At 44.3% G+C, this 27,956-nt stretch overlaps 3 protein-coding genes across 5 annotated transcripts; 1 reads left to right on the top strand and 2 right to left on the bottom strand.

Moving 5' to 3' along the window:
- Positions 1 to 3,429: 3,429 nt before the first annotated feature.
- On the top strand, positions 3,430 to 6,840 carry LOC136749266 (glutathione S-transferase Mu 3). The gene is made up of 8 exons (XM_066703393.1): positions 3,430 to 3,618; positions 4,278 to 4,353; positions 4,712 to 4,776; positions 4,874 to 4,955; positions 5,145 to 5,242; positions 6,126 to 6,221; positions 6,471 to 6,581; positions 6,700 to 6,840. Exons 1-8 carry the CDS (start codon positions 3,445 to 3,447, stop codon positions 6,793 to 6,795), a joined length of 798 nt encoding a protein of 265 aa, XP_066559490.1. The 5' UTR covers positions 3,430 to 3,444; the 3' UTR covers positions 6,796 to 6,840.
- Positions 6,841 to 9,497: 2,657 nt separating this feature from the next.
- On the bottom strand, positions 9,498 to 19,947 carry LOC136749264 (epidermal growth factor receptor kinase substrate 8-like protein 3). Of its 3 annotated transcripts, none has more exons than XM_066703392.1 (21): positions 19,740 to 19,947; positions 18,559 to 18,719; positions 17,722 to 17,803; positions 17,167 to 17,237; positions 17,001 to 17,065; positions 16,722 to 16,880; positions 16,434 to 16,583; positions 16,004 to 16,080; positions 15,291 to 15,415; positions 14,763 to 14,851; positions 14,350 to 14,479; positions 13,958 to 14,031; positions 13,575 to 13,649; positions 12,811 to 12,959; positions 12,224 to 12,389; positions 12,017 to 12,048; positions 11,719 to 11,812; positions 11,304 to 11,420; positions 10,891 to 10,976; positions 10,621 to 10,753; positions 9,498 to 10,335 (listed from the first exon to the last, which is right to left on the bottom strand). In XM_066703392.1, the coding sequence occupies exons 3-21, from the start codon at positions 17,778 to 17,780 to the stop codon at positions 10,294 to 10,296; spliced, it is 1,893 nt and encodes a 630-aa protein (XP_066559489.1). In that variant the 5' UTR covers positions 17,781 to 17,803; positions 18,559 to 18,719; positions 19,740 to 19,947; the 3' UTR covers positions 9,498 to 10,293. The 3 variants fall into 3 exon arrangements, with proteins under 3 accessions (XP_066559489.1, XP_066559486.1, XP_066559488.1); XM_066703389.1 differs by having other exon boundaries at positions 18,559 to 18,698; XM_066703391.1 differs by having other exon boundaries at positions 18,559 to 18,687.
- A 1,204-nt stretch (positions 19,948 to 21,151) lies between these two features.
- Positions 21,152 to 26,493, bottom strand: atp5pb (ATP synthase peripheral stalk-membrane subunit b). The gene is made up of 7 exons (XM_066703388.1): positions 26,336 to 26,493; positions 25,434 to 25,470; positions 24,979 to 25,124; positions 24,698 to 24,861; positions 24,249 to 24,374; positions 21,767 to 21,946; positions 21,152 to 21,341 (listed from the first exon to the last, which is right to left on the bottom strand). The coding sequence occupies exons 1-7, from the start codon at positions 26,361 to 26,363 to the stop codon at positions 21,264 to 21,266; spliced, it is 759 nt and encodes a 252-aa protein (XP_066559485.1). The 5' UTR covers positions 26,364 to 26,493; the 3' UTR covers positions 21,152 to 21,263.
- Positions 26,494 to 27,956: the final 1,463 nt, after the last annotated feature.

Genomic DNA, 27,956 nt, shown 5'->3' with positions numbered 1-27,956 from the left:
AAACAAGTCTGAAATAAGTATGACACCATCAAGAGGACTTGGCATTGAGTGAGAACCACCATCTGCTACAAGCATCCAGGACAGGGCCCGATAGTTCCCGATAAAGGGCTGTAGCCCAGCCGGCCAGTTAGATACCAAGTGGCATTTCTAATTTCACTCTTCACTTACGTCTCTCCATTGCTTTGATGGTATCCTGTCAAAGCACTTGGAAGCATTACTTACAACTGTTTTGACAGACATTGACAAATTGTCCATTAAAAGCAGCAGTCTCCAACTCATCACCTCAGATCTGGCACTGTTGGCAATGCTACGGCTTGGACACAGCTGCGGTCAGCAGCTAGACCTGCCATTCCTGGACATTACTGAGATAGTAATATGTATGAATCAACTACATTAAGAGAATCATCCTTGTTTCTGTTGTGTTTGAAAGAGTCAGAAGCCTTTTCCTTAGCACCTCAGTTCATGCAGATCTCAAGCCTTCTTCTACAATGAACATTATGTAAAGTATATTCGTGCCATTGAAAATGATATTAAAGTGCACGCTCTGCTGTACCTGTGAATATAGATTAAGCCTTCGAGCCCAAACAGTTTTTGTTTCCATCCATCCCGGATCATTGCGGATCCTTCAAATCCAACCCCGAAGGTTATCTCATCAGCTGTAACTCTGTTAGTTATTGGAGCGCAAGAATCTAATTACTTTCTTGAAATAAGCCAACATTGGGCAGCAGGACTGAAATTATCACCTTCTAATGGCGTTGTCGTTTCTCCTGCAATAAAGCAAGGGCTGGAGAAGTAGGGGGATGCAAAAAATAAATCTAACTACAAACGCTTCTCATCCACTGCGGCTGTGTTGGGTTCCTGGCATTACTAGACGACAGCTGCCACCTTGTGGAATTCTTCTATTAGATTATCTCTTTCCTTAGAAAGCAAATCTTATTTATTTATCCGCACTGCTAAAGGGGGATTTTTTTTTTGTTTAATTACTGAATGATATAAAAGGTGTTGCCTAGACCCTGAAATAAATTACCCAAATCAACAACCCACCTCCACCCCCCCCCCACCCCAGACACACATTGCAAAATTAATATAGGTGGCAGTTTCCCATTTGGTTTATGCAAGATGCCCCTGGCAAGCACAAATCCATCACCAAGGGACGTGTATGGGGTTTGTTATTGGCAGGTGGGTCACAGTTCCGATGCAAGGCTCTGGGGGCTGCATTCATAAAACAATTAGCGCTGTCTACCTTTTTGTTCAGGATAATATCTCTCTCTAGAAAAAACATAGCTAATACAGAACCTTAAGCTGTTGATTGTAGACTTGTCCTCCCCCACCCCAGCACCCCCAACGATGTTTCTGAGGAGACTTTAGGACCATATGAGCTCTTCCTCACTTAATTGAACCAATTATAGGCTTAATTGGAAGACGTTAATGAGTTTTCTAAGTATTGATCATTTGAGGCTACCTATAAAAGCCATGGTCTTCCAGGACTAGGACTCAGACCCATACTCTGTTTTGACATGATCACTGCTAGTTGATATATTCCCTTGGGTCTCTATGATGTCTTCTAAGTGAAAAGATGTTCAAAGGTAACAGACAGACAGTAATCAGTAGCAACACAGTAGAGCAACTCTGCCTGGATTAAGTTAACCATGCAGGCTATATCTTACATCAATCACACATTACAAACATTGTTCTTAAATGACAAAAACAACAACTAACGTTTTATCCAGTGTAAATTTGTCCTGAAGTTGTAAGCTTTGAATTCAAGTCTGTGTTGTATTTGACAAACCACCCCAATAAAAAAACAAATTAAAAGGGCGTAAAGCATCCATCCAAGTGTCTATTACTAGAGGCAAGCTCAACCTGAAACGCATCACTGTAATGAAAAGTTAATAAATACACCGTGAGTTTATTTAATGAATGTGCTTATGGGGTATCTGGAAAACATTGTATTAGGAACATAAGGAAGCACACAATTTGGTGCTTCTCGGACAAAGCAGTTGCTTTTAATTGCTGTTTAATTCAGAATTAATTGCGGAATAAATCACCTTTAAAGTATAACCTTACATTTTCTACATATTGAAACTAAGTCCTTTCCTTTCGATTGAGTGATACATACTTATTAAAGACATTTGCTTTCCTGCTTGTTTTTGACTATATCTGTATTGGAGTATTGGATTTATGTTAATGAAGGCCAAGTACCAATGTATACAATATGACAAATAATAATAATAATAATAATAATAATAATAATAATAATAATAATAATAATAATAATAATAATAATAATACATTCACACATAGAAATAGATCGACTGAGCAATATTTCGAACACCATCTAATGGTATTTTCTCCCTCAAATAAAATATGAGGTGGAATATAAAAAAAAATCATATTACCACCGCATTCCTGAAAGCCTTACAAACACAGAAATACAAATGGTTCATACATGTCATCAGTGTCAGTGAAAGGTAGCGCTCATAACTCAATATATACAAGACATATTGTCTAGCGATTGTAAAATCTGCACATTTATTTCTGTGACTTCTGTGAGTTGCAATGGCTTTGAATTGGCGGTTGTTTTTGTTAGTATTGTAATAGATGGAGTGTACATAATAATCTCTGATTGGTTTTAAATGTACATTTATATATACATATGGGATCGTGCACATAACACCTGTAACTTATTTAGATCTGCAAGCTCCTCTTTGTTTTACTTGAGTAAACCTATATATCCCACACGTTATATTATTTAGTCTGCATTTGCTTTCCTTGGGTTTATACATTGGACAAGTTTTGTACTGGAGTGAGTTTGAATTGTGTGTGTGCCGTGATTTGAAATTGCATCCTTGCTGTATGATCGGGCAGAGTTTCAGTGAGGACTGACTTCGTATTTCATTGCAGTGTGATCATTATTTTAAGTAGGAAGTGACTTCTATTGAAATGTATATTGCGTCATTGTGTTTTATTTTGATATTTGAAGTTAAACGTATCGGTGTCTCTGCTGGGCGTCCGCTGTTTCATTTCATTATTATTCAAGGACGGGCAAACGATTTCGCAATGCAACTGACAGCTGGTAAGAACAGATGTATTTATGTGAAGATGTCTGCACAAATGCATGAGAAGATCGGCGTGCCCCTCAGGGTTACAGGGCACGCGTGTGGCAGGAGCGCCATCGTGAGGCTGCAGTCGTTACAGCGCGCTTACATTCACCGGTCAGTGCGACGCGTGTGCGACACGTTGACTTCACTGTGTGCAAAACTGACACAATTGTATGCATGATCGTTCATTTTTGATTATTCAAACACTTCAATGGAATTCAGTTTAAGGACTCCTCCTTCGGAGAGAAGCTTTCCTTTGTTTTAATTTGCCTCCATTCCGTCGTGTCCATCCCTTGTGCCGACGGACACGCCCACTTCGAAGAGCCAATCGCAGGGGGCGCTGATGTTCACTACGTGCGGTGACCACGCCCAGGCCCCGCCCACCCGAGGGCGCTTCTTTGGGTACTTTGTAACGACTTGCAGAGCAGCGCCCGGTCACCGAGCAGAGCCGCCCGACTGCCCCGACTGCCCCGCCGCAGAGATGGCCATGAGATTAGGCTACTGGGATATAAGAGGGGTGAGGAAGCTGCGGCTCTCGTGCGGAGGGTTCTGTGGGCGGGATTCGGAACTTTTTTCCGGCTTTGTGACGCGAAGTTGCACTTTAAAGGCGCAACTGCTCTGTGTGTTATCGCCGCAGTGGCGAATGAGCGGCGCACACGTGTGCGTTGCCTATGAATGCGTGCTGTGTAGGCCGTGAAATGTGAAGCCTGAGCCTTGCTTTGGCACTTTTGAATGATGCTAGTCCGGTACATTGCATTTGTTTCGCAGTAGAGAGAATACAGTTCGTCAGGACATGCGCGTTGGCGGTGTTTGTGCGTGTTCACTTCCTTGTCTGAACCTGCTGACTGCCTCGGTGCTCGTCTTGTGTTTCTTTGTGTTCTTGGTGGCAACCCAACCACAACCCCGGCTTTGAGGCAAGCACGCTTATTTCACTTCCGGGGGATGTGAAATCCAATCTGGTTGGTTTTACAGGGGCACATTCCCCAGCTGCAAAACCAAGTACAAAATACAGAATAATACTATAATGCAATATAGGTTTGCATTATCTTGTTGTTTAACCCACTGGCTGGGTTGAAGCACTTTTGAAGCCCCTGAGAGGTCCCAGATAAGAGCTGTGCATGGGTGTGCCCTGTGTGTTTGGTGGGAGAGGCTTCATTGTGCAGGTTATCTCCCCAGCTGGCGCAGCCCGTTCGTCTTCTGCTGGAATACACTGGCACCACATACGAAGAGAAGCTGTACTCCTGTGGAGAAGGTAATTCATGTTTGTCCGCATTTGGTTGACCATTATTATATTGGTTGGCTTTTTACATGTATAATATTGAAAGAGATGACGCTATTCGAAATGCTGGTGCTTGAAAAGGGCCCGCTGTGGGTGTGGTGTAGTTACCCTGGGGCACTTAACTGCTCTGATAACTACTGCAGTAAACAAGCTTCTAGGCTAATCAGTGTATCATGGGAGAAGAATAGATCTGAGTCCCAGAATAGTCAAGAAGCAGGAATTCAAGGCAGTGAAAACCACACTTTCTAGCAGATGGGCTGAAGGTCTAAAATTGCTGTATTCTAGTATATTTACAAACTAAAATTTGCGTGCTTCCTGCTCTTTCCCTCAGCTCCCGAGTTCGACAAGAGCTGCTGGTTCAATGAGAAGCCAAAGCTTGGACTGCATTTTCCTAATGTGAGTGTGTGAGACTCTCTCGAATGCACATCTCTCCTTTAAAAGGAGCCTCTTCCAGCTGACCCACTAACCCTCTGACAAACTCCCCTCCCATCAGCTTCCCTACCTGATCGATGGCGACAATAAAATCGTGCAGAGCAACGCCATCATGAGATACATCGCCCGCAAGCACAACTTGTGTAAGTCCCTCTGTGGGTCCTGGGACGACCTCCGACAGCCAGTGTGTGAATTGACACGGAGAGACACTGTCCAGCCCTAAACTGATCTGCGTCTGTTCAGAGCAAGTAGCGGAGTTTTTAAATGAAATCGCACAACTGCCACGGCTGTGGAAGGGCTGTTCTTGACCGCTGCTGTTCTTGTTTTCCAAGGCGGTGAGACGGAGGACGAGAAGGTCAGAGTGGACATCATGGAAAACCAGGCGATGGACTTCCGTAACTCCTTCGTCATCATGTGTTACACCAATTTTGTGAGTGTCGGCAATAGTTCTGCGGTCGTTGTAAGATCGTGCCTTCAAATCCGCCAGTCCCTCTCGTTTAATTGTAATCCACTTATTGTAATTTAATTGCACTAAATTAACTTTCTGCAGAGTGCTCCAGTGTTGCAATCTATTGCTGCTATACAATAGTTTAAAAATAAGAGAGATTTCCATTTTCTGTTGACAAGTTGTTTCTCATTCAATGCTGACTTTTTTTAGATGTCAGTTTGTATTGTTTTTAAAGTGTTGTGTGCAGGCGTCTTGATAACCGCAGTTTAACTTGACTCAGTAAATGGTCTATTTAGTGCCGGGGTCGCCGACTCGTCGCTTGATGCTCTTCAATGAGTTGCTTGCATAAATATTTAGGAAATTCACAGTAAATGGTACATTTCTCATTTCGTGCAATTATTTTCCAACACATGCAGTCTAACCTGTTCTCCATCGTGGGTGTGTGGGTGCAGGTCCAAAATCCCTGATCAAGTGGGCTGTTCGGGAGACCCATGGTTCAACTTGGGAAGGACGTTTTTTGATTATTATTTTTTTAATCCATGACAACTTTATTAGATTTAAAGAACAAAACACTTCTAATTTAGCAATTAAGCATTTTTCACGACTCTGTTTACCTGTAAAGCGGGATTTAAATTTACAGCTCACTGAGCGATCTCTGTGGTTATTATAACTGGAGGGATTTTGGGCCGTCACACTAAAACAAATGTAGGAGTGGCTGAATTCGTTTTTCATAACTTTAAAGTGGCTCCACGCTGATTTAGTGTAACTGATTTAAAATTGACAGCAGGCGTGCATGTGGTTTGTTATAGGAGCGCTATCAAGATTATTGCAGTTCATCTGAGTGATTTCCTGTTCTGTCTCACAGGACGCGGCCAAGCCTGGATACCTGGAGAAACTGCCCGGCACTCTGAAGCAGTTCTCCGATTTCCTGGGGGAGAGGAAGTGGTTCGCAGGCGATAAGGTTTGAACGATAAGTAATTATGGTGGTAGCTTTGAATCATTCATTCAGGTAGACAATGGGAACAATACTAATCTTATGTTCTTAACTTGGTAACTGGATGCATTCTAACTGTTCTGAAATCCCATTCTCCTCCTTTCTAGTGAAGGAGAGTTTATGTGCATCTTAGTTAAACTGTGACGAGCCGTTTGACCCCCTGTGTGTGATTCAATTAGGCTGTCCTCATTGTGACTGATGGTCTCTCTTGAACAGATCACCTTCGTAGACTTCATCATGTATGAGCTGTTGGACCAGCATCGCATGTTTGAACCCAAGTGCCTGGATGACACCCAGAACCTGAAGAAGTTTCTGGACAGGTTTGAGGTGAGGCCCTAAGAATGTTTTTTTGTGATGTTTTTGTAGAGATCTGAGTTGTGTGTTGAAATTAAATCCTCTCCTTACGTGAGGTCCTGACTATCGATCTATCTGCCTTGATCCACAGGGGCTGGAGAAGATTGCTGCCTACATGAAGTCCGAGCGTTTCATCAAAACCCCCGTGAATAACAAGATGGCAAAATGGGGATTCAAAAAGGAATAACGATGTTTGAGGAACTCGGTCACCCAATAAAAATAAAAGCACTTGTATCGCTGTCCGCTTGTTTCTTTTAGACCCTGTTATTGCAGATTCAACAGTTTAGCACACTGGGGGAGGAAAACAGCCCACATCTTCCGCCCAAGTGTGGCTACCGTTGTTACTGACAGAACAGACATACGGGGCGGTGCAGTTCCGCCAGGCTCCTAAATATTATATTGCCCAGTAGTGGTTCAGTTCCCATAAGCTTTTATCGATGCCCCGTTAATATAGAGAATAAAAAATTAAGTATTAAAGAAGATGGAGGGGGGTGGGGAAGGGGAAGCTATGCATAATCTATGCTTTCATTTGAAGAAATGGTTTCCATCAATTAAATCGTCTGATAGATATTGTTTGTTTTACAATATTTTTTTAAATTAAACCTGTACATACAGAATTTATTCAAACAATAATTTACATTTAATCTAATCTCCATATACTCTGAGTTGTTTATGCCTGTTTAAAGAATCATTAGTTATTAGTCCTGGTCCTGGTCCTCAGTCCAGTGTGTTGTTTGTCCTGGTAGAGCCTGCATTCAAATTCTGGTGCAGCACCAATCTTCTGAAATTCAGCTGTTTGTGGTGTGTTAAGTTTAGAAGGGGCAGTGTGAGGTTGATGTACCAGCTCTGTGATCAAGAAAGTGTGGCTCACTGCATGTTATGGGTATGTATATACTATAAGGACCCGTGTTCAAATCCTGGGTAAGCCTGTCTTCTGAAAATCTCTTGATCATGAGCTACTACTTAGTTTGAGAGTCAAGAGTGCAGTGTGAGGTTAATATACCACATATTTCATGATTTGGAATGGGAGTCCTTCAGCTGGGTCACAAAGTGCTGGTCTTGAAGCCAGCAGGACCTAATCTTGAATCTGGGCAGAGGTGGTGGATGCTAGTAAGTACATTAAGGGATATAATCGTAATCAATGTATAGAGACGGGGGTAGGAAGTAGAAAGGGGTAGGTTAGAATAGGATGTTGAGGAAGTCGGGGAAGCAGTAGGCTAGGGCTTGGTAGGTTGAGAGGTGGTAGGACTAGATAGTTGGGTTGGGTTAGGCCTCCTTGAGCTAGGAGGAAGATAGGAGGGCTGGTTGGAGGACGAAACAGATGACAGCAGAGAGGAATGTGGTAGACATATCAAAATATTGACCCTTGAACCTCCCTGTGTTTAAGGTCCACTTTTATGATCAAAGATGTTTGGATTAGTACAAGATAGGTGGGGATTGGGCTAAAAGATCTGGTACTTCAACCTTATACTTGAGAAACACCACAAACAGTCTAATTGTAGATCACAAGAGCAGCAGCAGCAGCAGCAGCATTTGAACCCAGGGCCAACCAGGATATAAAGCAGAGCTTTATGTAGTGAGCCACAAGGGACTGCTTACTTGCCAGCTAAAATATCGTCTATATCTACCTCACGTTGCCCCCTCTGGCACACAAACTAAAGACAACCAATAGATTTGCAGAAGACATGGGATCCACCAGGATTTGAACTCAAGACTTCCCAGCTTTGAGACTAGCACTTTGCATGATGAGCCATACAGGGCATCAAATCAGTTACTTGAAGATCTGGTATATATACCTCCCAATGAATCCTCAAACACCAAAACAGCACAAACAGATTGACAGAAGAAAGAAACAACAGCAGGATTTGAACCCAGGTACTTCAAGGTTTCAGGCCAGCACTCAATGGAGTGAATCACAAAGGACTCTACACTTTTATTCACTCCAATACCTGCTTACACTGCCACAGAGTGTTTAGTGTCTGAATGTTTTTTAACATCTGGCACATATGATTAATGTTCTCAAAGCTCTGCAGGCTCATTACTCACTTCCCCTGTAAATTTCCTCCTGATACACAAGACATGCAAGTGACTTAATCGCAGACCGTTCGTCTTGCCATTAATTCAAGTTATTTTGAGTATGCATTTTTTTTTTTAGAAGTGCAACTATATCAGTTATTTAAAAACAGCACATTCATGGTTCTTTCAGTAGTTTCGCCTAATGTATCGCCATTACGTGTGTGATTCCACTGTGGAATATTCTGGAACACGAAATTAATTATTCTCCTTGATATTCAAAGATGTCAATGTCAACTTCAATGTCAATCTCCACACATCCAAGTGAGTGCGTACAAATTGGTCTTCGTCTTTGGGACCGACTGTACAGATGTCAAATTAAATTAAATAAAGTATTTTATTTTGTGTATACATGTATAAAGGTTTCTGATGTACTGCTTAAGGACTCCCCTTTTTTACACCTCCTGTAATTGGCTTCATACAACTAATCAAGCACTTCTTAGCTTCCCGCTGAAATCACCTTCAAATGCTTTTGGCAGTTTGTTGTGCAGTTGGGTCTGAGCTGGAAACAGGATCCCATCAGGGACGAGTTGCAGGGGTGGGTTTTTAGACATGATCGCTGCTTTCATGAAGTCAAAGAGTTTTATCAAAACCCCTGGGAATAACAAGATGGCAAAGTGGCGATTAAAAAAAGGAATAAAGGAGTAACCCGGTCACTCTCCGCTTGTTTTCTTTTGGATCCTGTCATTGATTTGTGCAAATATAATGGTCTTTGTTACGGTCTTCCTAAATCTGATCTAGGTCTCTGATTTAGTTACAGAGGTCTGAATACATTTATTCAGTTTACATTTAGGGTAATAAAGACTAACAGCCAAAGTGTTTTGAGGACTTTATTTATTTAACTATACACAAAAAAAAAGAGTAAAACCTTTACATTGAGGAGCTTTTCAGTTGAGATGCATGGCTGTGGGATCCTTCAGAAATGGTGCACACATGCTATTTATTTTTGATATTGTGTGAGTTGATATTGTGTCATATAAATAGAATATACATGCGGTTGGCAACTTCATTCATGATTGCAGAAACCTGAGAGCATAAGAATGGCACGATTATTTTAAATGCTCGATCTCATTGCTTTACCGAAAATTTATATTTTTTAAAACTAGTATTAAATACAAATTTAGTATGATTCAAAAAATATATAATGTAGTTTACATTTAGTTTATATAATAACTGTACTTCCTACTGTATACAAGATGAGACTTCAGTCCTGGTTTATTGCACTAAGAAATGTTTCTAAACTGTTTACATCTAGAACACTCACATCTATGTTGCTTATATACAACAGCATCTGATCAAAAAAGTATCGGCATATCTCACTCAAATACACTGATTAAAAATGACTCGCAGTAATTTAATAGGAAATTGATTAATAAACTTTTTTAACAAGTAAGAATATCTTCAGGACTGTGCTCTTCATTGCCGTCGTGTAATTTTGGCTGGTGGGGAATGCTGGAATACTGAGACAAAGGACGGATGGATTTATATGCATGTTCTGGAATGTTTTGGTTCTGTTTCCTTCCTGTTCCTTGTTGGACATGGTGTCTTCTCCATGTCAGTCCGAGTGAAGGGCTGTGATCTTCCAGGCTTGCACACGTTCGTCTCCTCCACCTTACCGGCTGTAGTAGCTGTCGTGTCCGCTCTCACTTGCAAGCTGTCAAGCAGAAAAGGGTGCGGAGTGAAACACTGAAAGGTCCCCTGCACTTTATTTTGATAAGGAATGCTTGTTCTGAGAGGACTTGCATCTTCTTGTTTTCTTTATAAATTGAATTGAAACTCATGACATTCATGAAATCACGCTTTGTTTTCCTTTCTAAAGCCCTTGTGATTCACAGCAGGCAATTACAGCAGCTCTGCCAAACCCAAGCAAAAGAGGGCTAGCTTGGAACGTCTCCAAAAGAAACCTCTGAAGCGTTGCGGAGGCGTTTATACAACTCACAGCCAGCGACGACTTCACAGACTGCAGCTGGAAGAAGACTCGGCCGCCCTCTTCTGGACAGACGGTCTTCAGCTCATCGCGTGTCATGCCCAGGAGCAGGGAGCCGCTGAGCACGCCCAGGCAGCGCACCGTGCTAGAGAGAGAGAGAGAGAGAGAGAGAGAGAGAGAGAGAGAGAGAGAGAGAGACTCAGTGAATTCAGGTGCAGACAGAACCAGTGGTCAGACGTAACAGTGATTGGGCAGGGATAAGGGTCTGGTGAAGGGTCTTACATTTTGGAAAAGCCTTTGTACTCCAGCCAGGCTTTCACCTCCTCGGGCTTGGACTTCTTATTCAGGGTGGGGGGACTCAGCAATTCCTGCCAGGTGAAGAAAACAAAACAAAAAAGAGGTTGAGCTCAAGGTAGTTAAAGTCCAGACCCACCTGCGAGAGCCCAACCTCTCTGAAAGGGGAACAGGCACATGCATGCCACAGTGGTGCTTTTATTAATACAGCGTCACTGGAGCGTGCAAGCAAAGAGACCCTAATTCCTGTTCTGTTCTGTGTTGTTTTTCTTTTTCTGGGAGGCAGGGAGGGGCCACTCTCCTGTTCCCAGATCCACATTCCTGAGGGTTTATATTGTCACCTTTGGCCGTTCAGTAACGTGTAGCACAGTGAACTCTGGCGAGGGTGTGTTGCAACACACCTGGTAGTCGCTCTGCGTATCATCCGCCTCCAGTGACTCCAGCACGTTGTGCGGGATGTAGCCCTCTTGCTCGCGGATATTGCGCACGAGCCACCACTGTCGGGAGTCGTCCAAGACCTGCACACACAGAGGGACAGAGAAGGGAGGGTTTAACAGTAACACAATGTCTCTGGGGATAAATGACAGAAGTACACTGTCCCTGCCAGGACTTCATCTTATTGAAAAGCTCCACCCACAAAAAAACTAGGGAACTAGGGAACTACTACTTTTCCACTGTGGGGAAATTAGTTTTGCTACACTATCTCTCTCTCTCACACACACACAAGCAAGCTTTCCCATGATATTGTGATTGTGTAATAATAATAATGATAATAATTTTCTCTGCATGTTCTCATGTATAATAACTGCAGCTCACCTGCACTATGTCTGCCTTCATTGCGCTCAGCTCCTGGGTGTTCCTGGCATTGAAGTCGTACATCACACGCATGTAGTGGGGCGTCTCGTTGGAGCTGCGACACACATACATGTTCACCACAGGGGGTTAAATGCAACCCAGTGCAAACCTCCCCGACAAAGGCTTCCACCCCAGACGACAAACAAACACACACCCCAGCATTGGACAATAAAACAGGTTTCGACATCAAATAGGCCACAGTTACTCCCAGGTGCAATAAACAGTGACACATTGTTTCATCCCATGCTTCATAACCTACCGTGTCGGTGGATAGGACCAGGGGCCAGAGTTCTGCATGGAGAAATATATATATATATATATATATTAATACAGAACAGAAGACTGCACAGTTCCCAGCTAGATATGTTTTCCAAATCGGCAATAAAAGTATAAAACTGGCTCATCGTAACAAATGCGATCGAAACATCTTCCGATTTTTGGTCCTCATCATCTTGGCACTGGGTACCTGCTCGGGGGGGTAGGGTTGGTCCCTCTCTAGGTTGTCACCACGACCTTCTCGTCTCATGCTGGCACGGTTGACCTGGGGCATCATGGTGGGCGAGGGCGGCTGCCAGCCATCCGAGAACACAGGGACATATGGGGGGATGGCGTCGGCATTCGGCCACTGAGCTCTGAAGGATAAGCAACAGGAGTCTTTCACTATAAACTAGCTGCATCTCAGAGGTGCACGGGGTCATAGCGAGGGGCTGTGGGGTCTTCAGTGACCGTGCCTCTGCTGTCAGGACGGGCACTTGTATAAACTGAAGAAGCAAAGGTCTATGTATGGCAGTAAATGAAAATAATAATAATAATAATGAATCGTGCTTCAGTGTATGTTCAGGGAACCAATAGGAAGACAGATACGGCCCACAGAACAAAACAGTGTCATTTTCCGTTCAGGTTGGGCACAGTTTTGAAGTGGTCTGGGCCCAAGCTCTGGCCCATTCCGTCGCTCCATGTGAGATTGTCCAGCCCTGTTCCTGACATGGCTAATCTTGCCACTCATTGAAACGCGCCAGTGCCGACAACACAGGTCCGAACCACTTTGCGCACCTGGGCACGTTCCAGGCCTCGCCATGGGACCGCCACAGCTGCTCCTCTTCAGCAGAGACCACCCGGCTCAGCAGCTGGATGGCTTGGGGGGTCAGCAGGGGGATGAGGATGGAGGGGGGGAGGTCAGCGCGGGGACAGTGAGTCACCAGCTGGGTGGGGCAAGAGGGACACAATAACCGGTTAGGTGATTGCTTTAATGTGTGACATCCTCCCAGTCTGATGTCTAATTGCCATCAAGGCCAGTGAAACCCCAAATTTCATCCTTCTTTGCAACGGCTGACTCCTGGCCTGTCTGCTTCAGGAATAGCGAACTCTACCACCTTTCTGAATTGAAATCTTGTGTTGTTTAAACCCAATATCCTGCGGTTAGCGTTCGTACATAGATGTGACATTTCTCAAAGTTGTAGGACTGTTAATGGGTAATTCCTTCCTAATACAAAAACAGCAGCTGGAAATGGTCACATCTTTCATCTTGCTGCACTGGTATCGGGCAGTTTAAATCCTTGGTTTTGATTCTGAGAGCGTCGATGTTTGTTTTCCCAAAAGGGTAAATTCAGCCCCTCTGGCCACACGGCCGCACAGCTCCACCGGCTTAAAGGTTAAGAGCAGCTCTAAGGCAGAGAAGACGTGTTGGGATTTGCAGGCCACTCTTTTTGTGCAAGTAATAACCAAGAGCTCATAAAAAAACATACTAGATAGCCAAGAAATGCCACAGTTTTCCTCAAAAGAATATGAGAAAAGAACATGAGAGGAATTAAACTCACAAAGCTCAAGGCAGAGAAGAGGATGTGGACAAAGTCTTCTGCACTCGGGTTGTGGATCTGGCCGTTGAGTTTTCCCTGCGGGGGCAAGAGAGCAGGTTTCGATTAGAGACTGCGGGACACAGACAGACTGGGGCACAACGTATTGCACACCAAAAGCCTGAGGCCCTCAATTTGTTATCATGGGATTCATTATTTTGTTATCGTTCTGGTGCATTACTAGTGTAATACGTTTCCTTCCATGATATCGTGTTTCAGGAACTAGAAAACTTCATAAAAGATTGACATCTGGGTTCAATCCAGCACAAGCTTGACCACATTTCCCCTACACAGCTAAGAGCAGCAGATTGAGGCGGAGGATGATATAGAAATGAAGACCACTCTACCAAGAGATTGAATCCATATTTGATTTTCTGCAAACACGCCACAAACTCTTCCAGGGGAGGCAATCCGTCGATTCCTGCCGAAATACAAAGACACACACAGACTTAGCCGCGTCTCTCTCAGGCACGGCGTTCAGGCCAGTCCGATACCAAGGCGGGACTCGTCTCACACACACAATACTTGTTCCCACTGCTATTTTTAAAAGCTCCTCTTGTTTGCGATCGCCACACAAAAGGTTTCCGCAATGGAGCCCGGATCGTTATCATTTTACAAACATAAGAACCAAAAGTGCTTTGAAACTAGACTAGTAAAGCACTGTTCAGATAAGCAGACCTCAGCTGGCCTTATCTTAAAATAACTTCTTCCACAGCAGTGAATTTGAGTTTTGTGTTACCAGGCTCTTGGTTTTTATTCTTCTTGCTCTTCTTCTTCTTCTTGTCATACCCTGCAGGGATTGCGGCCACAACTGCCGCCACAATGCCCATGAACATCTCCACATCATTCAGCACGTGGTTCAGGATATCCTACAAACACACCGACAGACGGACAACCACTTCAGCATCGTTCTTCCAGAAAGCAAGTCAATTACATTGTGTTATGTGTGCATGCGTGCATGTGTGTTGTGTGTGCGTGTGTGCGTGTGTTCGTGTGTGTGTGTCTGCGTGTGTGTGTGTGTGTGTGCAGTGTGTGTGTGTGTGTCTGTGTGTGTGTGTGTGTGTGTGCAGTGTGTGCGTGTGTGTGCAGTGTGTGTGTGTGTGTGTCTGCGTGTGTGTACGTGTGTGAGTGCATGCATGTGTGTGTACTGACCACGTTCCTTTCAATCTCTGAGCTCTGCATGTCCAGGGGCTCCTCCTCCAGGTACGGGGGCTCGTCTCTGGGAGTGAACTGGTCGTCCTCTGAGGCACAAGACACGGGGAGAGAGTTGACCCTGAGACCCTCACATTCGCACGCACCCCTCTTCTCTTCTCTCTCCATTATTCTACCATTTCATTCTGTATTTGTTCCCACAAGGCTCTGTACAAACTGTCGTGTGTTATTTACCAAGCACAGGTTTTAAATCACACCTCAGATGCTGAAATTATACTGCCTTTTGCATTTCCCCCATGTGTGACCTCAGTCTTATACCAGTTTACTGGGCTCTTACACTTTTCACTATGATTTTACTGTGTACTACCTCACTTTACTGAGATTTTATCATTATACACCCCAGAAGGGCTCCAGGAAGAGGAATCATTCAGCCACTAACAACCAGATGTCAAAGATGGGCCCAAAGGAAGTGCTTTCCCTGGCATTATTCCCCGAGTCACACAGCGTCCTCCATTCCCACTCACTCACCGTAATCAGGACTGTTCCACTCCGGGGGCTCGGACCATCGGTCCCCGGGTGGAAGGAGGGGAGGCGGCGCCTTGTTGCGTTGCTGTCCGGGGGTCTTCTGGCCGATGAGGTTCTCCAGATTGTTCCTGAGGAAGATGACAACAAACCCATTACAAGCCTTTCACATACAGTGCAGTCTGGTGATGTAACAGTACATGTGGAAGAACATAAGAAAGTGCCCAATCAAGAGGAGCCCATTCGCCCCATCGTGCTCATTTGGTGTCCATTAATAACTAAGTGATCCAAGGATCCTATCCAGTCTGTTTTTGAATGTTCCCAAATTGTCTCTTCAGCCACATCGCTGAGGAGTTTGTTCAGATTGTGACGCCTCTCTGTGTGAATAAGTGTCTCCTGTTTTCTGTCTTGAGGGACATGGGGACCTCAGAAGGTTTTTTTATTTGATCTCCTCCTAATTTTCCTCCAGACAATTATTAAATTAACAATTCATGGGGGGAGGGGGTGGTGAAGCTAGATATGCACCCTTTTCACCCCTAATATCAGAAACGGGTAGAAATTGGAGCCCCAGAGCACTGAAAACACACTGAGGTTGACGTATCAGAGCTGTCAGTCTTTGTTTACAGATCGTTTTCCTCGGAACTCCGTTATGTTTAGTACAGAGACGTTTTTTGGCCTCCAGGGTTCCATCATGACCACCTGGCCATCCTCCCCCTCACCTGATGTTGCCCTGGTCCCCAGAGTCCTCTCTCCGGTGATGGACGACCTTCTCCATATCCGCCTGGACGTGCTCTGCCTGCGAGACACACAGTGTGAGGAGACCGAGGCGTCTTCACTGTACAATGACGTCAACGTGAGCCGCCTCGTCACGTGATAAGGGCAGCATATTATAATTGGGCTACATCTACAGCACGTCATAAGAAATTGATGTGATAACAGTGGATGACGAATAAAACGCAATAAAAGCATTACAGACATACAGACAGCCTGTAGAACGTGCTTCAGTTGCAGAGACTAGATATTATAGTCATCGGACAATACCGCAGAGATGGGTTGTTACCGATGATCTTTAAAAGTATTCAGATTGCTTATCGCAGAGAAAATCCCAGGCATAAAACCGAGCACAGAGCACAAAGCACAAGTGCTCACCCCCACGTCCTCGCACTGGAACAGGAACACGCTGGCCTTCCTCTTGCTGCGCTCCTGCACCGTCACAGTGAGGATGGAGTCGTACACGCAGCTGTGCAGCACCGCCTTGGAGTCCGCAATGCTGCCCAGGGGAAAGGACTCCAGCTCCTCCTGCAGCCGGGAGAGATGGAGAGGAGGACGAGATGAAGGGAAGCAGGATTCTGAGCCCATCTTCAAATGAGCAGGTGGTGGGACACATGCCCCACGAGGTACCGACACAGCAGGTTTGCGACACCCATCCCTTGTTACCTTGGTCTCGATGTCGGTAAGCTGCAGCCGCCCGTCCCGCACCTCCAGAATCATGTCCTGGCCCCACACGCGGCCCTTGGCGTCCAGCAGCTTGAGGCGCGAGATGCAGTCGTCCACGGTGCACACGTCCTTGCCGTCCAGCTCGCAGGTGAACAGGTGCTGAGGGACGAGATGCAGAGCGGGTTACACGTGTAGACACGTCACACGGCACCGATAGCGAATGTGGGAAGACGTTTCTCCAGTTGGGATTGAAACAGCGGGTCTGGCACACAAGCCTACCTCCACTCGGTACTGGAGGTTGTCTGGTTGCCTGTTCATGGACTCTGCATACTCCTTCCTCTGGTCTGTGAAGGAAAGTGAAGGATGCAACAATTGAGATACATCCAGCAAAATAAAAAAATAAAATAAAAGATTCATTGAAATAGTCTGTAAGCACAGGACTCACTGTATATGGCCTTGGCGCTGGGGCGGGAGATGCTGGACCTGGCCGAGTCCGGCTCTCTTTGGGGGAACCCACTGAAACACAGACACTACCTGTTTACAGCCTCCCAGGCACTGACACAACACATCACCACCGACAGCTGCACACACACTGAACACGGCCATGACTACGCACTGTTGTCAGAGTTTTCCCTGGACGCCAGCCCCAAGTATACAAAGTCCCCTCATCAGATGTCAGGATTTGTATGCCACCGAAACTATCCAGCAGTCTCACTCCGGTAACATGTCTTGGTTACCCATTAAAGGAACCTCATAAGAAAGCTGCTCTTGGACTTTGGATGCACACATCTCTTTATTTGTAACCAATCAGTTGACCTGGAAGTCTCTTCTAAAGAGAGTTGGGGGGGGATCATCTTAAAGAGAACTACTTTAAAGTAAGTTAATGGTGTCTTTGGCTCAGTCTGATGATGTCAGTGATGATTTCATAGTTCCTTATGTCTAAACACACCCTGCTGCACCACAGAACCACCCAGGTACGGAGACTTTACCCTGCACTTACTTATCATATAAGGGCCCTCTGTAGTCCCCAGGGTCGTACATATTGTTGCCTTTGTACATCCTGGAAGATCAGCAACGCAGACCTGGGACGCAGGCAAAGCGTTATCAAGGCATCAATCGGAGGAAGGACAAAACGCAATCAGCACACGTTCCACACGGGGTTGGGGTTGTTCCCTTATAAAAGCCCCCTATATCCCCACACCCTTTTCATCTCTTTTGTCTACATTACCGGTTATCCACGTAGGCTGACTTCCCTGCCCTGCCTCACACAAACACACGCTTTATAGTCCTATGCACTGATTGTGTAACATGAGACAATCACCTGACATACTCTCTCCTGAACAAAATGCATAAAGTGTCCAAGCCCTTCTTTTCCAGACTCCTCTTTGGTGTTACTTATTTTGTCTTCTTTCTTCCTAAAGTTACTGTTCAATCCTTTGATCTTTGTGTTAGTCCCCCTCTTAATTAATGTCTTAGATTAGATTACACGATTAAAAGGGGGATGCTCATAATTGTTGTTCATTAAAACATATCTTCAATGTTATTTAAAACCTGTGTTCAGGAGTGAATTGGTTATATTTGTTTAATTGGACGCCAAATTCAAATCTACGTACAATAAATCCACGTTCATATATTTTACCACAGGTTTCACAATAAAGCTAACCAAATATTTATAATGGGCCCTAGAGTTTTCTTCAGCCAAAGTAAATATGTTTTGAGGTAATAAATTAATCAATCTCTTCGCTATCTGGAACATGCAAGAACAGATTATATTCCCCCAGGTATTTATTCCTTTTTAAATCATAATTAATATTTATTTTTTGTGACGAATTCTCACCTGGAGTTGCTGCTTTTCCAGGAAGTGTCTTGAAAGTGTGAGGCTTTCTCTGTTTAGCAGACTTCAACACATCCCAGTGTACAATAAGTCCCACTAGATCACAGTCTTGTATTTTACTCCACACGTGTGCTAAAAACAAACTGTAACAAATAAAAAAGAAACTATAGCTTCTTCTGTTAATGTCTTAGTCTGGAGAGGAGGCCATCATGTGGAAACCAAACAAGAGAAGAGACCTTTACTCATCCCACCTCTCTCATCAGTCAGTTAATGATTCATTTCGATTTACTTGTAATAATCACACACATAACAACACAGAAACTGATTACAGTTAATTAAAAGTGTGAGACATCACAGTTATCAAAATGCTGGCCTCTTGACATCTTTCCTATCTTATCATCATTGGACCCCACCAGGGGAGTCTCAGCAGTCATCCAGGTGGTGAAGTACCAGTGACGTCTGTACTGACATGAGAGAAATGTAAAGATCGGTTTATATGATCTGGATGCACCTTCTGACACATTTCTAATTAAAGGCGCTCAACGTGTCGTGGTTGCTTCTCTGAGTTGCCCCACTCTCTGTGTCACAGTGTATCCCCGAAGCTTACATTAAGGCCGATGTAAAGCAAGCAAAAACGTTTGTCCTGGCGTCTGGGAATGCTGGCTGTACCCTCTACATTAACTTGCTTCATTATCCGCGGAGAAAGGAGCTGGCTATTCTGATTAGAACCAACAATCAGTTACACATTAAATGAGCTTTGCGCTTCGTGTTGCTTAACAATGTAATTCATATTAATAACAAAACTGGAGTATGTCTGTGTATATATACACTCAGATGCTCAATTTCTGATTGAACCACTTACACTAATTGAATTCACTTTATAGGTTTTGTGCAATTAATCTTAATTGGATACTCGGTTTGCTTTGCTGGTTGTTTACTCTGGAAACTCACAAGCCTATTTCACAAGCTTGTCAGATCTTATAAAGACTTACATTTACATTCAAGCTATTTAAATGTATACACAACTTCTATTCACAACCAAATCAATAAATCCACACAAGACATACTTCTACCAAACATGACACTTTAGACCGATTTCCCTATTGAACAATGACTTGAAAATGCCCACCTGAATCCCTAATTTTACAGGTGAAACCGTCCCTTTGTCAACCAGACACAATTACCTTTTGTTTCCCCGATGTGGCTTGTAACTCTCCTTTCAGATTCACTGCGTCGTTCTCAGATGAGTCCTCCTGCTTGAGAACATATTCCGGCCATCACCTCTCATTCCTCTCACAGGAAAACACCGCAGCGAAAGACATAAAAAGTAGGGTTAAAGTCCACTTCCTGGAGTGGAAAAAAATAAAAAAACAGTCCTATCCCAAAGGAGGATGGTGCTTAAAATACTCCACTTTAATAAAAGCACCATGGATACCTAGCTCCACTGGAAACTGGAGGCAGGGTGTGTCTGATAAACTGCGTTCAAAGGTTCCCAGATTGTCAACGCATTTTCCACAAAGCCCTCTGAACTCAAAACGCTGTTATGAAATATGGCATGTCACATTGATTTATAGCTCAATAAGTAGAATATTATTACGCGATTTAACAATCACTAACTTACAATGCTTAATGCATAGACACATGTGTCAAGGGTAATATGACCATATAAGACTCAACTACACATTATAGTGAACACAATATAAGGTCCTAGAGGAGATAAATATTTAGTTATAATATATGCATTTTAGGGAGGACCTGCAGCTCATCTCCAGCTCACTGAAGAGACAATCCTGTGATCCCTGGAACAGAGACTACGTGGGGACTTGATTCAAGTCTTCAAAATCATGAAAGGCATCGACCACGCCAAACCAGAGGAGCTTTTCCAGATCAGCAGGGACACACGCACCCAGGGACACAAATGGAAATTGGGCTTCAAGGCATTCAAGACAGAAAACAGGAGACACTTCTTCACACAGAGAGGCGTCACAATCTGAACAAACTCCCCAGCGATGTGGCTGAAGAGACAATTTGGGATCATTGAAAAACAGACTGGATAGGATCCTTGATCACTTAGTTATTAATGGACACCAGACGAGCGCGATGGGGTGAATGGGCTCCCCTCGATTGGACACTTTCTTATGTTCTTAATATCTAATTCTGTTCAACATTAGTCTCTCCGTGTGTGGTTTCCAAACAAGAAACATCCCAGCAGTGAAGGCCAGCACCCTGTTGATCCCAACTGTTCACACTATCACCCACAATGCCTTGCAGGAAGTGGCAAGAAACACATACCAGTAAATCCAATATTATGTCATATTTAATGGCAAAATACACAGCCTTCGTACATATGACAGACTGGGAACCATTTCCTCCTTCGTATTGCCAACACAGAGTTCACAGTCCTGCAATTATCAACGATGTTCCGAGCCAATGTGTTTAATTAAGACTGGCCGAAATTATGAAATATGAACACTGTGTCAGGAAGTTCGCCAGACGGATGAATCTGCTCCAGTCCGCGCTGCAGTTTGTTCTGTGAAGAAAATAAAACGCAGATTCCTCTCTCTATATATAACATGATGAGAAATAAAACAGCCGATAAGAGGAAATAGTTTATTTATAATGAAACACGGATATCGGCGCAGACACACAAGCGGGGCGGGGGGGTGTCTGACGGTGGGGGACATCTGGGGCCACAGCGAGGCGCTTCATCAGACAGCGGCTCTGGCCTGCATGTTCTTGGCCAGCACTTTGAGGTCTGTGATGCACTTGGCGATGCTCTCCTTCTCCTGCGAAACACACGAGAACAAATCACACCGATGCTGCGTTTTCCTTTTCCGAGATCACAAACATGAGTGACGATCCTATAGGACAGTTCTGAGCCCTGGCCCTGGAGGAGCCCTGCCCTGCTGCATTAGGTTCCAACTGAGCTCTTAATTACTTAATTGGACCCTGAATTTAAGTAATAATCTGCTTAGATTTGACGGTAAGAAAAGTTTATTTAATAAGTTCTTTATACAATTCTATACTTAACAAAACCTCTAGTTAAAACAATGAAAAGGTTCCGATTTCAGAAATAATGTAATTAAGGTTCAAATAAGTAATTGAGAACACATCCTGGCCATTGAATGATGCACAGCCCATAACAGGAGACTGATTAAATCGGTGTATACAGATTAAGTGCCAACTGGTGTGGGAACAGGGGGCTCCGTACCTGCTGGGGGGTGATGCTCTTGACCACGCTCTTCTCCACCCAGCTGACCATGTGCTCCTGCGCCAGGCGCCGCTGCAGGTGCTGCATGGCCACCTGGTAGTCCAGGCGCTTCTTCACCTCGTTGGTGACCATGTGCAGCCGCTCCCTGTAGTTGGTCTCCAGCAGCATCGCCACGTTGTTCTGGGGGAGAGACGCACGACAGCGTCAACACAGGAGCGAATCAAACTGCTTCCCGTCTGAGACTGCAGCCTGCCCCACGTGTCCGTCAGATGCGAAAATCCGCCAAGGATTGTTCAGACTTTCGAAAATGACAGCAGGGCATTGGAGGCAGAAAGCTGCATCTCAGGACGATCTTTTATTGGTGTAGGACGGGAATAAAGTAAGTTTATTATTTCATGTATGTAAATTATTGTGTCTGTGTCATAGATGAGAATTCGGTCCTGCTGTGTTCTGAGGCTCATTTACTTCGATTGCTGTTTTGCACGATCACAGAGGCTTGTAAAGTGTGACTTAGAAATTTTGCAACAAAAAAATTATTTGAATGCTATGGGCACGTTCCGTTTGTGTCCATAACATTCTAATTTTTATTCCATTTGTTCTAGATTCTTTCCCTCGTGTTCTATTGAAGTTCAGCTATAAATCAGAGTAAGAGTTCTCAACTAATAAATATCACTTTTTGGGAAAACATACGAGTTTATTTTTATGATTTTTGATCTCTGAAATACAAATCGAGTTTGAGGATGTAAGGGATGATGAGGATTGATCTGATGTTTATGTCATTTACCATTGTGGAGATTTATGCACTAGAGGTGGACCGATTAATCGGGGCCGATAACAGCTTTTTGAAACGGCAAAAATGAACGCCGATAATGGCCATGACTTGGCTCAGCACGCAGACTCTGATGCTCGCTTAACAACTTCGGCTGAGAGAAGAGGTGCGCATACGAGTTGTCAAACATTGAAAACAAACACAAAAGGAAGGTACTTTGTTTACAAATGTGGCAGTATTAAAAATAGCTAATTAGCACTGATATTCCGCAAATATTTTAGAGCTTTCAGACAGCAACATTTAACCACTGGATTATTTTTTCTACCAATTAAAAACTCCATTTCCACTGGGATTATATAATTGATTTGATCGGGAAGTACAGTAAATATTATTTATGTCCACTAAGTTGTTTAGTAGTGAAGAATAACTTGATTGTACACTCAGAGCAGTGTGGGCATTTAAATCAGGGCATTACATTTTTTTTTTTAACATTTCAATCTTTTCTAATTCAAGTTATTTGTCTTTTATTTGTAGATTCGTATTTCTGTATATGAACCTGTTCGTTTCTATTATTTATTTTGAATTGTATTTGTGTGTGTAAATCAAGTGCGTGGATTACAAACATTGATCCTTTGTGTACACTGTGATGCACTACATTATTCCAGAATTGTTTTCTAATGTTTCCTTGCTAATCTGGTTGTAAAATAACAGCAGCCACTGCCTGTATTACTAGTAAATGTGACGTGAAAATCTATAAATAAAAGTACTATAATGCGTAGTGCAGTCTCGTGTTTATTTCATGTTTCCATCTACATGCATTTTTTTGAGAAATAAGGAAGCACTTCTACATGCGCCGTGCCTGAGCCAGTGTGAGCGGCGGGTCAGTCAGGTGAGCAGCAGCTCAGCCCTCAGGCCAACGCTGACCACAGCTCTGAGCCTCTCATCTACACTTTCTACAGCTAGCAGTTATATCTGAAAATAAGTAAAGTACCCAACATTTGTTATTACTGGCATTTCATATTTGTAGTTTATTTTCAGCAATTATCTAAAGAGAGTAATGTTGAATTAATGCTGCAGAATTTTGACTTAATTTTTCATTTATTTGAATGGATCTATTTTATATTTATTTTATACTATTTTTTAGTTCTTACTGTAATTTCTTTTGATAATAAAGTTCATAATATATAGCACTCAAATAATAAATTGAGTGCTATATATATATATTTGATGCAATATTGATTTTATCGATAAAAAAGGTGGGGAACAAAATCGTCCAATTAATCGGATATCGGCTTTTACCCCCACCCTAATTATTGTTATCGGTATCGGTTTTGAAAATCCACTATCGGTCGACCTCTAATATGCACAAATGCAGAGAGAGGAACAGGCCAGAGTGGGTCAGTGAAGGTCACCCACTAGTTTATATGTTTTCAGTTACTCAATCAAAAGACTAACTAAAGGACACAGAAGTTTACTAGAAGCACTTGAGAGGCCAGAGAAGTTGCTATGAAGTACATTTGTAGAGTTCAATATATTTCTAAATTCCTAAAATGTATGAATCTAAATCAAATCAAGCTCCGTTGTGTTGCCGAAGGACCGAGTCTTAATCTCCGCTGCAGGGGACCCTACAGGGCATCTGCGCTACACACACGACCCGCGTGACGGACCACAGCAGCGCACGTCTCAGCCGCGGAGCCCCGCCAGACTCCTCACCCTCTTGGCGTCGAAGAGCATCTGCCGGCCCTCGGCCCTCCACTGCTCCTTCCTCTCCTCCTCGATGGCCTGCTGCAGGCTGTTGAGAGCCAGGTCCTTGACCTCCTGCGCCTTGGCCACCTTCTCCTGCAACCACAGTCACCCCCCCACAGCAGTGAGAAACACACAGCAAGCCACTCCCATCTTCCTCCCGAGTGGGTTTGGGTTTTCATTCGTTGCGATTCTTTACTAGGACTTTCACGTCCATTACCGGTTCTCTCTCGCTCTACTTCTATCATCACAAGAACCCCCGTTCCTGCACTTACTCCCTTGTACAGAGCACCCCCTAGTGGGTGGAGTCAGAATGAGTAACTGGTTTTACCAAACCTAACAAAAAACGATTTCCCTGCTCCCTTTCAGCACCGCCTTCTGCCACAGGTCCCACGCAATCGTCACAAAACAAAACGAACCTCATTCAGCTTGTCAGCGAATTCTGCAACTTTGGGGCCGAAGTTCTTGATGCCGTAGAGGATGACGACACCGATGGTGGCTGCGGCGATGGTCTCGTGGTTCACGATGTAGACCTCCTTAGACAGCAGGTAGAGCAGGAGGCCCGTGCCCAGCATGTAGGGCCCTGCAGGGCAGAGGACACAAACATGCAGGTTCATTCATCTCATGGGGAAGCAAAAGATCTCATTCATTGAGATTTGGAGAGTCAAAATACTCTTCTAGAGCAGGTGGTGCTGCTGACCTGTGACCCCGGTCTTGGGGTACAGAAACTGGAAGAACTCCTCCGGCACCAGGCCATGGCGCACTTTGCCTCCTTTCTCCGGCAGGGGCGGCACCGGGGCCAGACACCGGGGGGCCGTGTGGAAGGACCTGGGCACCTGCAACAGACTGTGGAGGGAGGGAAGACAGAGACCTTTCAGAGGGAACACAGACCTTTCTGGAGGAGAGATGCAACACTGCAAACAAAATAAACTACCATCTCCTCCATCACACAGTTTCAGCATTTATTCAACTACACAACACTCATTTCTGAAGTGGAAAACTGTTAGATGTTTCTAAAGGTCATCGTATGATTTAGTGCACGTAGATCATGCTTTGAAAGAGGCAGAGGAAGAAAAAATCTAGACCCTGTACAGAACAACAGGAAAACAGACTTCATTCAATTAACCAATTTAAAAAATAAAAGGTTTTACTTACGCAGCACCAAGGGGCGCACCGCTTTTCAGCCCAGAGGCTAGAAAGGAAGATTAAATATATGGGTAAAATGAGCAGGACAGATTGTGCATCACTCTGTCCTACAATATGCAGGAGCTCTCGAGTGGCACCCTGGGGATCAAGATCATATTAATATGGAGGCAACATGGATTCACGGCATTACACCCCCTGACTGAGACCAGAGGTGCTCTGCCTGGCTTTGGATCTTGAGTCACAATATCAACAGGAATAAAAACCTGCAGTCAGTTATTCCAAACAAGGTACAAACCGTCTAGACACTCATCAGGGTTTGTTGTTCAGATATCATTATCTACTTTCTACTGGGGAAATGTTAAATAACTTCACCTAAACGACAATTTAAAAGTAATGAATATCTCAGGGTGAATGGAAACCCGGCCTTGCGGCTCCAGTTCTCATTGATACACCATCTTCAGCTCGTATCACCTTCAGCATGAAAACCAATGACACCCGGTTATTCCTGCAACACAACCGACCTAAACACGTCCTGTGCAGCACACTGTACTGGCAGTGTTTTAAATAACACAAAAACAGCAAACCCTGCGTTTGAAGATACGCTCTTGAATGCTGCATTTTAACACTATAATAACCCGCCGATACGCATGCGCAGTGAAGCCGGACAGGGTGCAAACTGCCTGGCAGCCGTCAGTCTACACGTAAACCCTACAGGACTCGTACTGTCCGCAAGCTTCACTGCAGGGGTTATATGTTGTGATTGAAAACAGCAATCCTGCACTCGCTGTACACTGACGGGGTCGAGGCCTGACAGCGCTGTACCCTTCAATCCGCCGCACCGGTTTCTTCCTCGCTTCCCGGCGCAGAGACTTGGGCTGATATTACACCCGCTCGGACTGCATGTTACTCACCCGATACCAGCACCAGTCTCGACAACATGTTGAGTCCCTCGCTGTGTGTTAGTTTCTTGCAAAGGCCGGGGTCTGCTTATTTCCCACCCAGGTCTCCGTGCCTCCTCTCTCGGCCTCAGTGCCCTTCTGCAGCGCACAGGGACAAAGATGGCGCAGAGCGAAGAACCAAGTACCGCGAGAGTGAGGCTACGGAAACACCACAGACATCGAGCGGCCGCTCTAGTTCAGCGCTCACGTTGACTCCAGTCCTCCATCTTGTGTGAGACTAAACCCCACTCCCCAAACGTTATCAATGTTAACACGCAGTCGAATGCAATGTTTTCGAGACTTCAATCAAAAGCGATTTTAACGCTTAGATAGTTTACTTTCGAACACACCATATGAGCTAAAGTGCGACCCGTCTGTGTGTCAATTAGAGTTCATATTCGCAGTGTGAGCATGCCTGCAGCCTACATGTTTATACCGCTCATCTGTGTTTGTGTGATATATATCTATGGTCCCTGCAGTTATTAAAAACCCACACCTTCTCCGGACAAGCCACGCCCACATATAAATTGAAGCGCTGTCATTGTTCAGGAGCTAAGCATACTCAATTCATAGTGTACCACCCCGTTACTGTAACTTCCAAATCAAAAATGTCCTGCCTGCAGATATGCCCCTATGCCAATCTTTTGTGATGCCACTTTCTTTGCAGCTTTGCGCTTCTGACACGACAGTCACAGGTGAGTTTCTCGAGAAAGACAATCGCACACAGTACAGGCAGGGTCTGAGTCCGAACAGTGCAATTTCAGACACAAAAGTAACGGTTCAATCTATAATGATCAAAATTGTGTCAAAATATCAATTTAATCCATTAGCAAGTTATTTAAACAGACAAGAGAATACAATGCATTATAAAATACATACAGTTCAATACATAACACATAATAATATATCACTTGTGAGAACTTATAGATGCCGTAGTGAGCTAACATGTACAGGGAGACCAGGGATTTGTTTTAAGTCTTGTTTCTGAGGCCACTGTGACATGCCATTGCGTAACACGATCGCCAAATGAATCATCAGGACCTGGGGTAGGGGGGGATTGTGTGCGGGCCCTTCTCCCCCCATCGTCTCTTCTGCCTCCTGGAACACAAGTTGAAGAACAGAAAAGAACAATAAACGAGTGTTCAATAAACAACACAATCTTTGTAGTAGGTTTAACCATTACTTTGTGCATTTCATCGACCGCCTTCTGTTTTCCTGAATATATGAAACCTTGTAAACATCCTACAATGTCCAGAACTGTATGTGAAGACATCGCCTCATTCGTGCGGCATCGTGCGACTGTCGCTGGTGCTGTTTGTAGCGCTGACCCTCGTGAAGATGGGCAAACGGACGCAAGATGGGCTCACTCTACGTTTACATTGTGTTTACATACTTTAGATAAACTGGTTTTGCTACAACATTACCATGAAGCACAATCACCTCCGGATCCCCCGAGATCTTTCAGACCCCTGGTGTATGATGTCATATCGGCCAAACACGTGTAGTGCCGAGGCCAGCCTGGATGGGTCGTCTCTGATCCTTTCGAAGGCCTTTATCGCGGCCAGCTCTGGACCATCGAGCACATCGTTGCTCT

Source organism: Amia ocellicauda, chromosome 5 (genome assembly GCF_036373705.1).
Source record: "Amia ocellicauda isolate fAmiCal2 chromosome 5, fAmiCal2.hap1, whole genome shotgun sequence".
In the NCBI taxonomy this organism is placed as follows: Eukaryota; Metazoa; Chordata; class Actinopteri; order Amiiformes; family Amiidae; genus Amia; species Amia ocellicauda.
Note: the sequence above shows the minus strand (reverse complement) of the source record. Positions and strands in the feature narration are given on the sequence as shown.

Excerpts from the sequence above, each read along its gene's own strand:
- atp5pb (XM_066703388.1), bottom strand. The coding sequence starts at position 26,363 with ATGTTGTCGAGACTGGTGCTGGTATCGG. Across the intron at positions 24,375-24,697 it reads TCGCTGACAAGCTGAATGAG|GAGAAGGTGGCCAAGGCGCA; the intron begins GTTCGTTTTGTT and ends CTGTGGTTGCAG. Across the intron at positions 21,342-21,766 it reads AGAGCATCACCCCCCAGCAG|GAGAAGGAGAGCATCGCCAA; the intron begins GTACGGAGCCCC and ends TGTGTTTCGCAG.
- LOC136749264 (XM_066703392.1), bottom strand. The coding sequence starts at position 17,780 with ATGTACAAAGGCAACAATATGTACGACCCTGGGGACTACAGAGGGCCC. Across the intron at positions 10,977-11,303 it reads ATACGCAGAGCGACTACCAG|GAATTGCTGAGTCCCCCCAC; the intron begins GTGTGTTGCAAC and ends TTCACCTGGCAG. Across the intron at positions 10,336-10,620 it reads CTGTGAAGTCGTCGCTGGCT|CTTGCAAGTGAGAGCGGACA; the intron begins GTGAGTTGTATA and ends TCTGCTTGACAG.
- LOC136749266 (XM_066703393.1), top strand. The coding sequence starts at position 3,445 with ATGTTCACTACGTGCGGTGACCACGCCCAGGCCCCGCCCACCCGAGGG. Across the intron at positions 6,222-6,470 it reads AGTGGTTCGCAGGCGATAAG|ATCACCTTCGTAGACTTCAT; the intron begins GTTTGAACGATA and ends TCTCTTGAACAG. Across the intron at positions 6,582-6,699 it reads AGTTTCTGGACAGGTTTGAG|GGGCTGGAGAAGATTGCTGC; the intron begins GTGAGGCCCTAA and ends CTTGATCCACAG.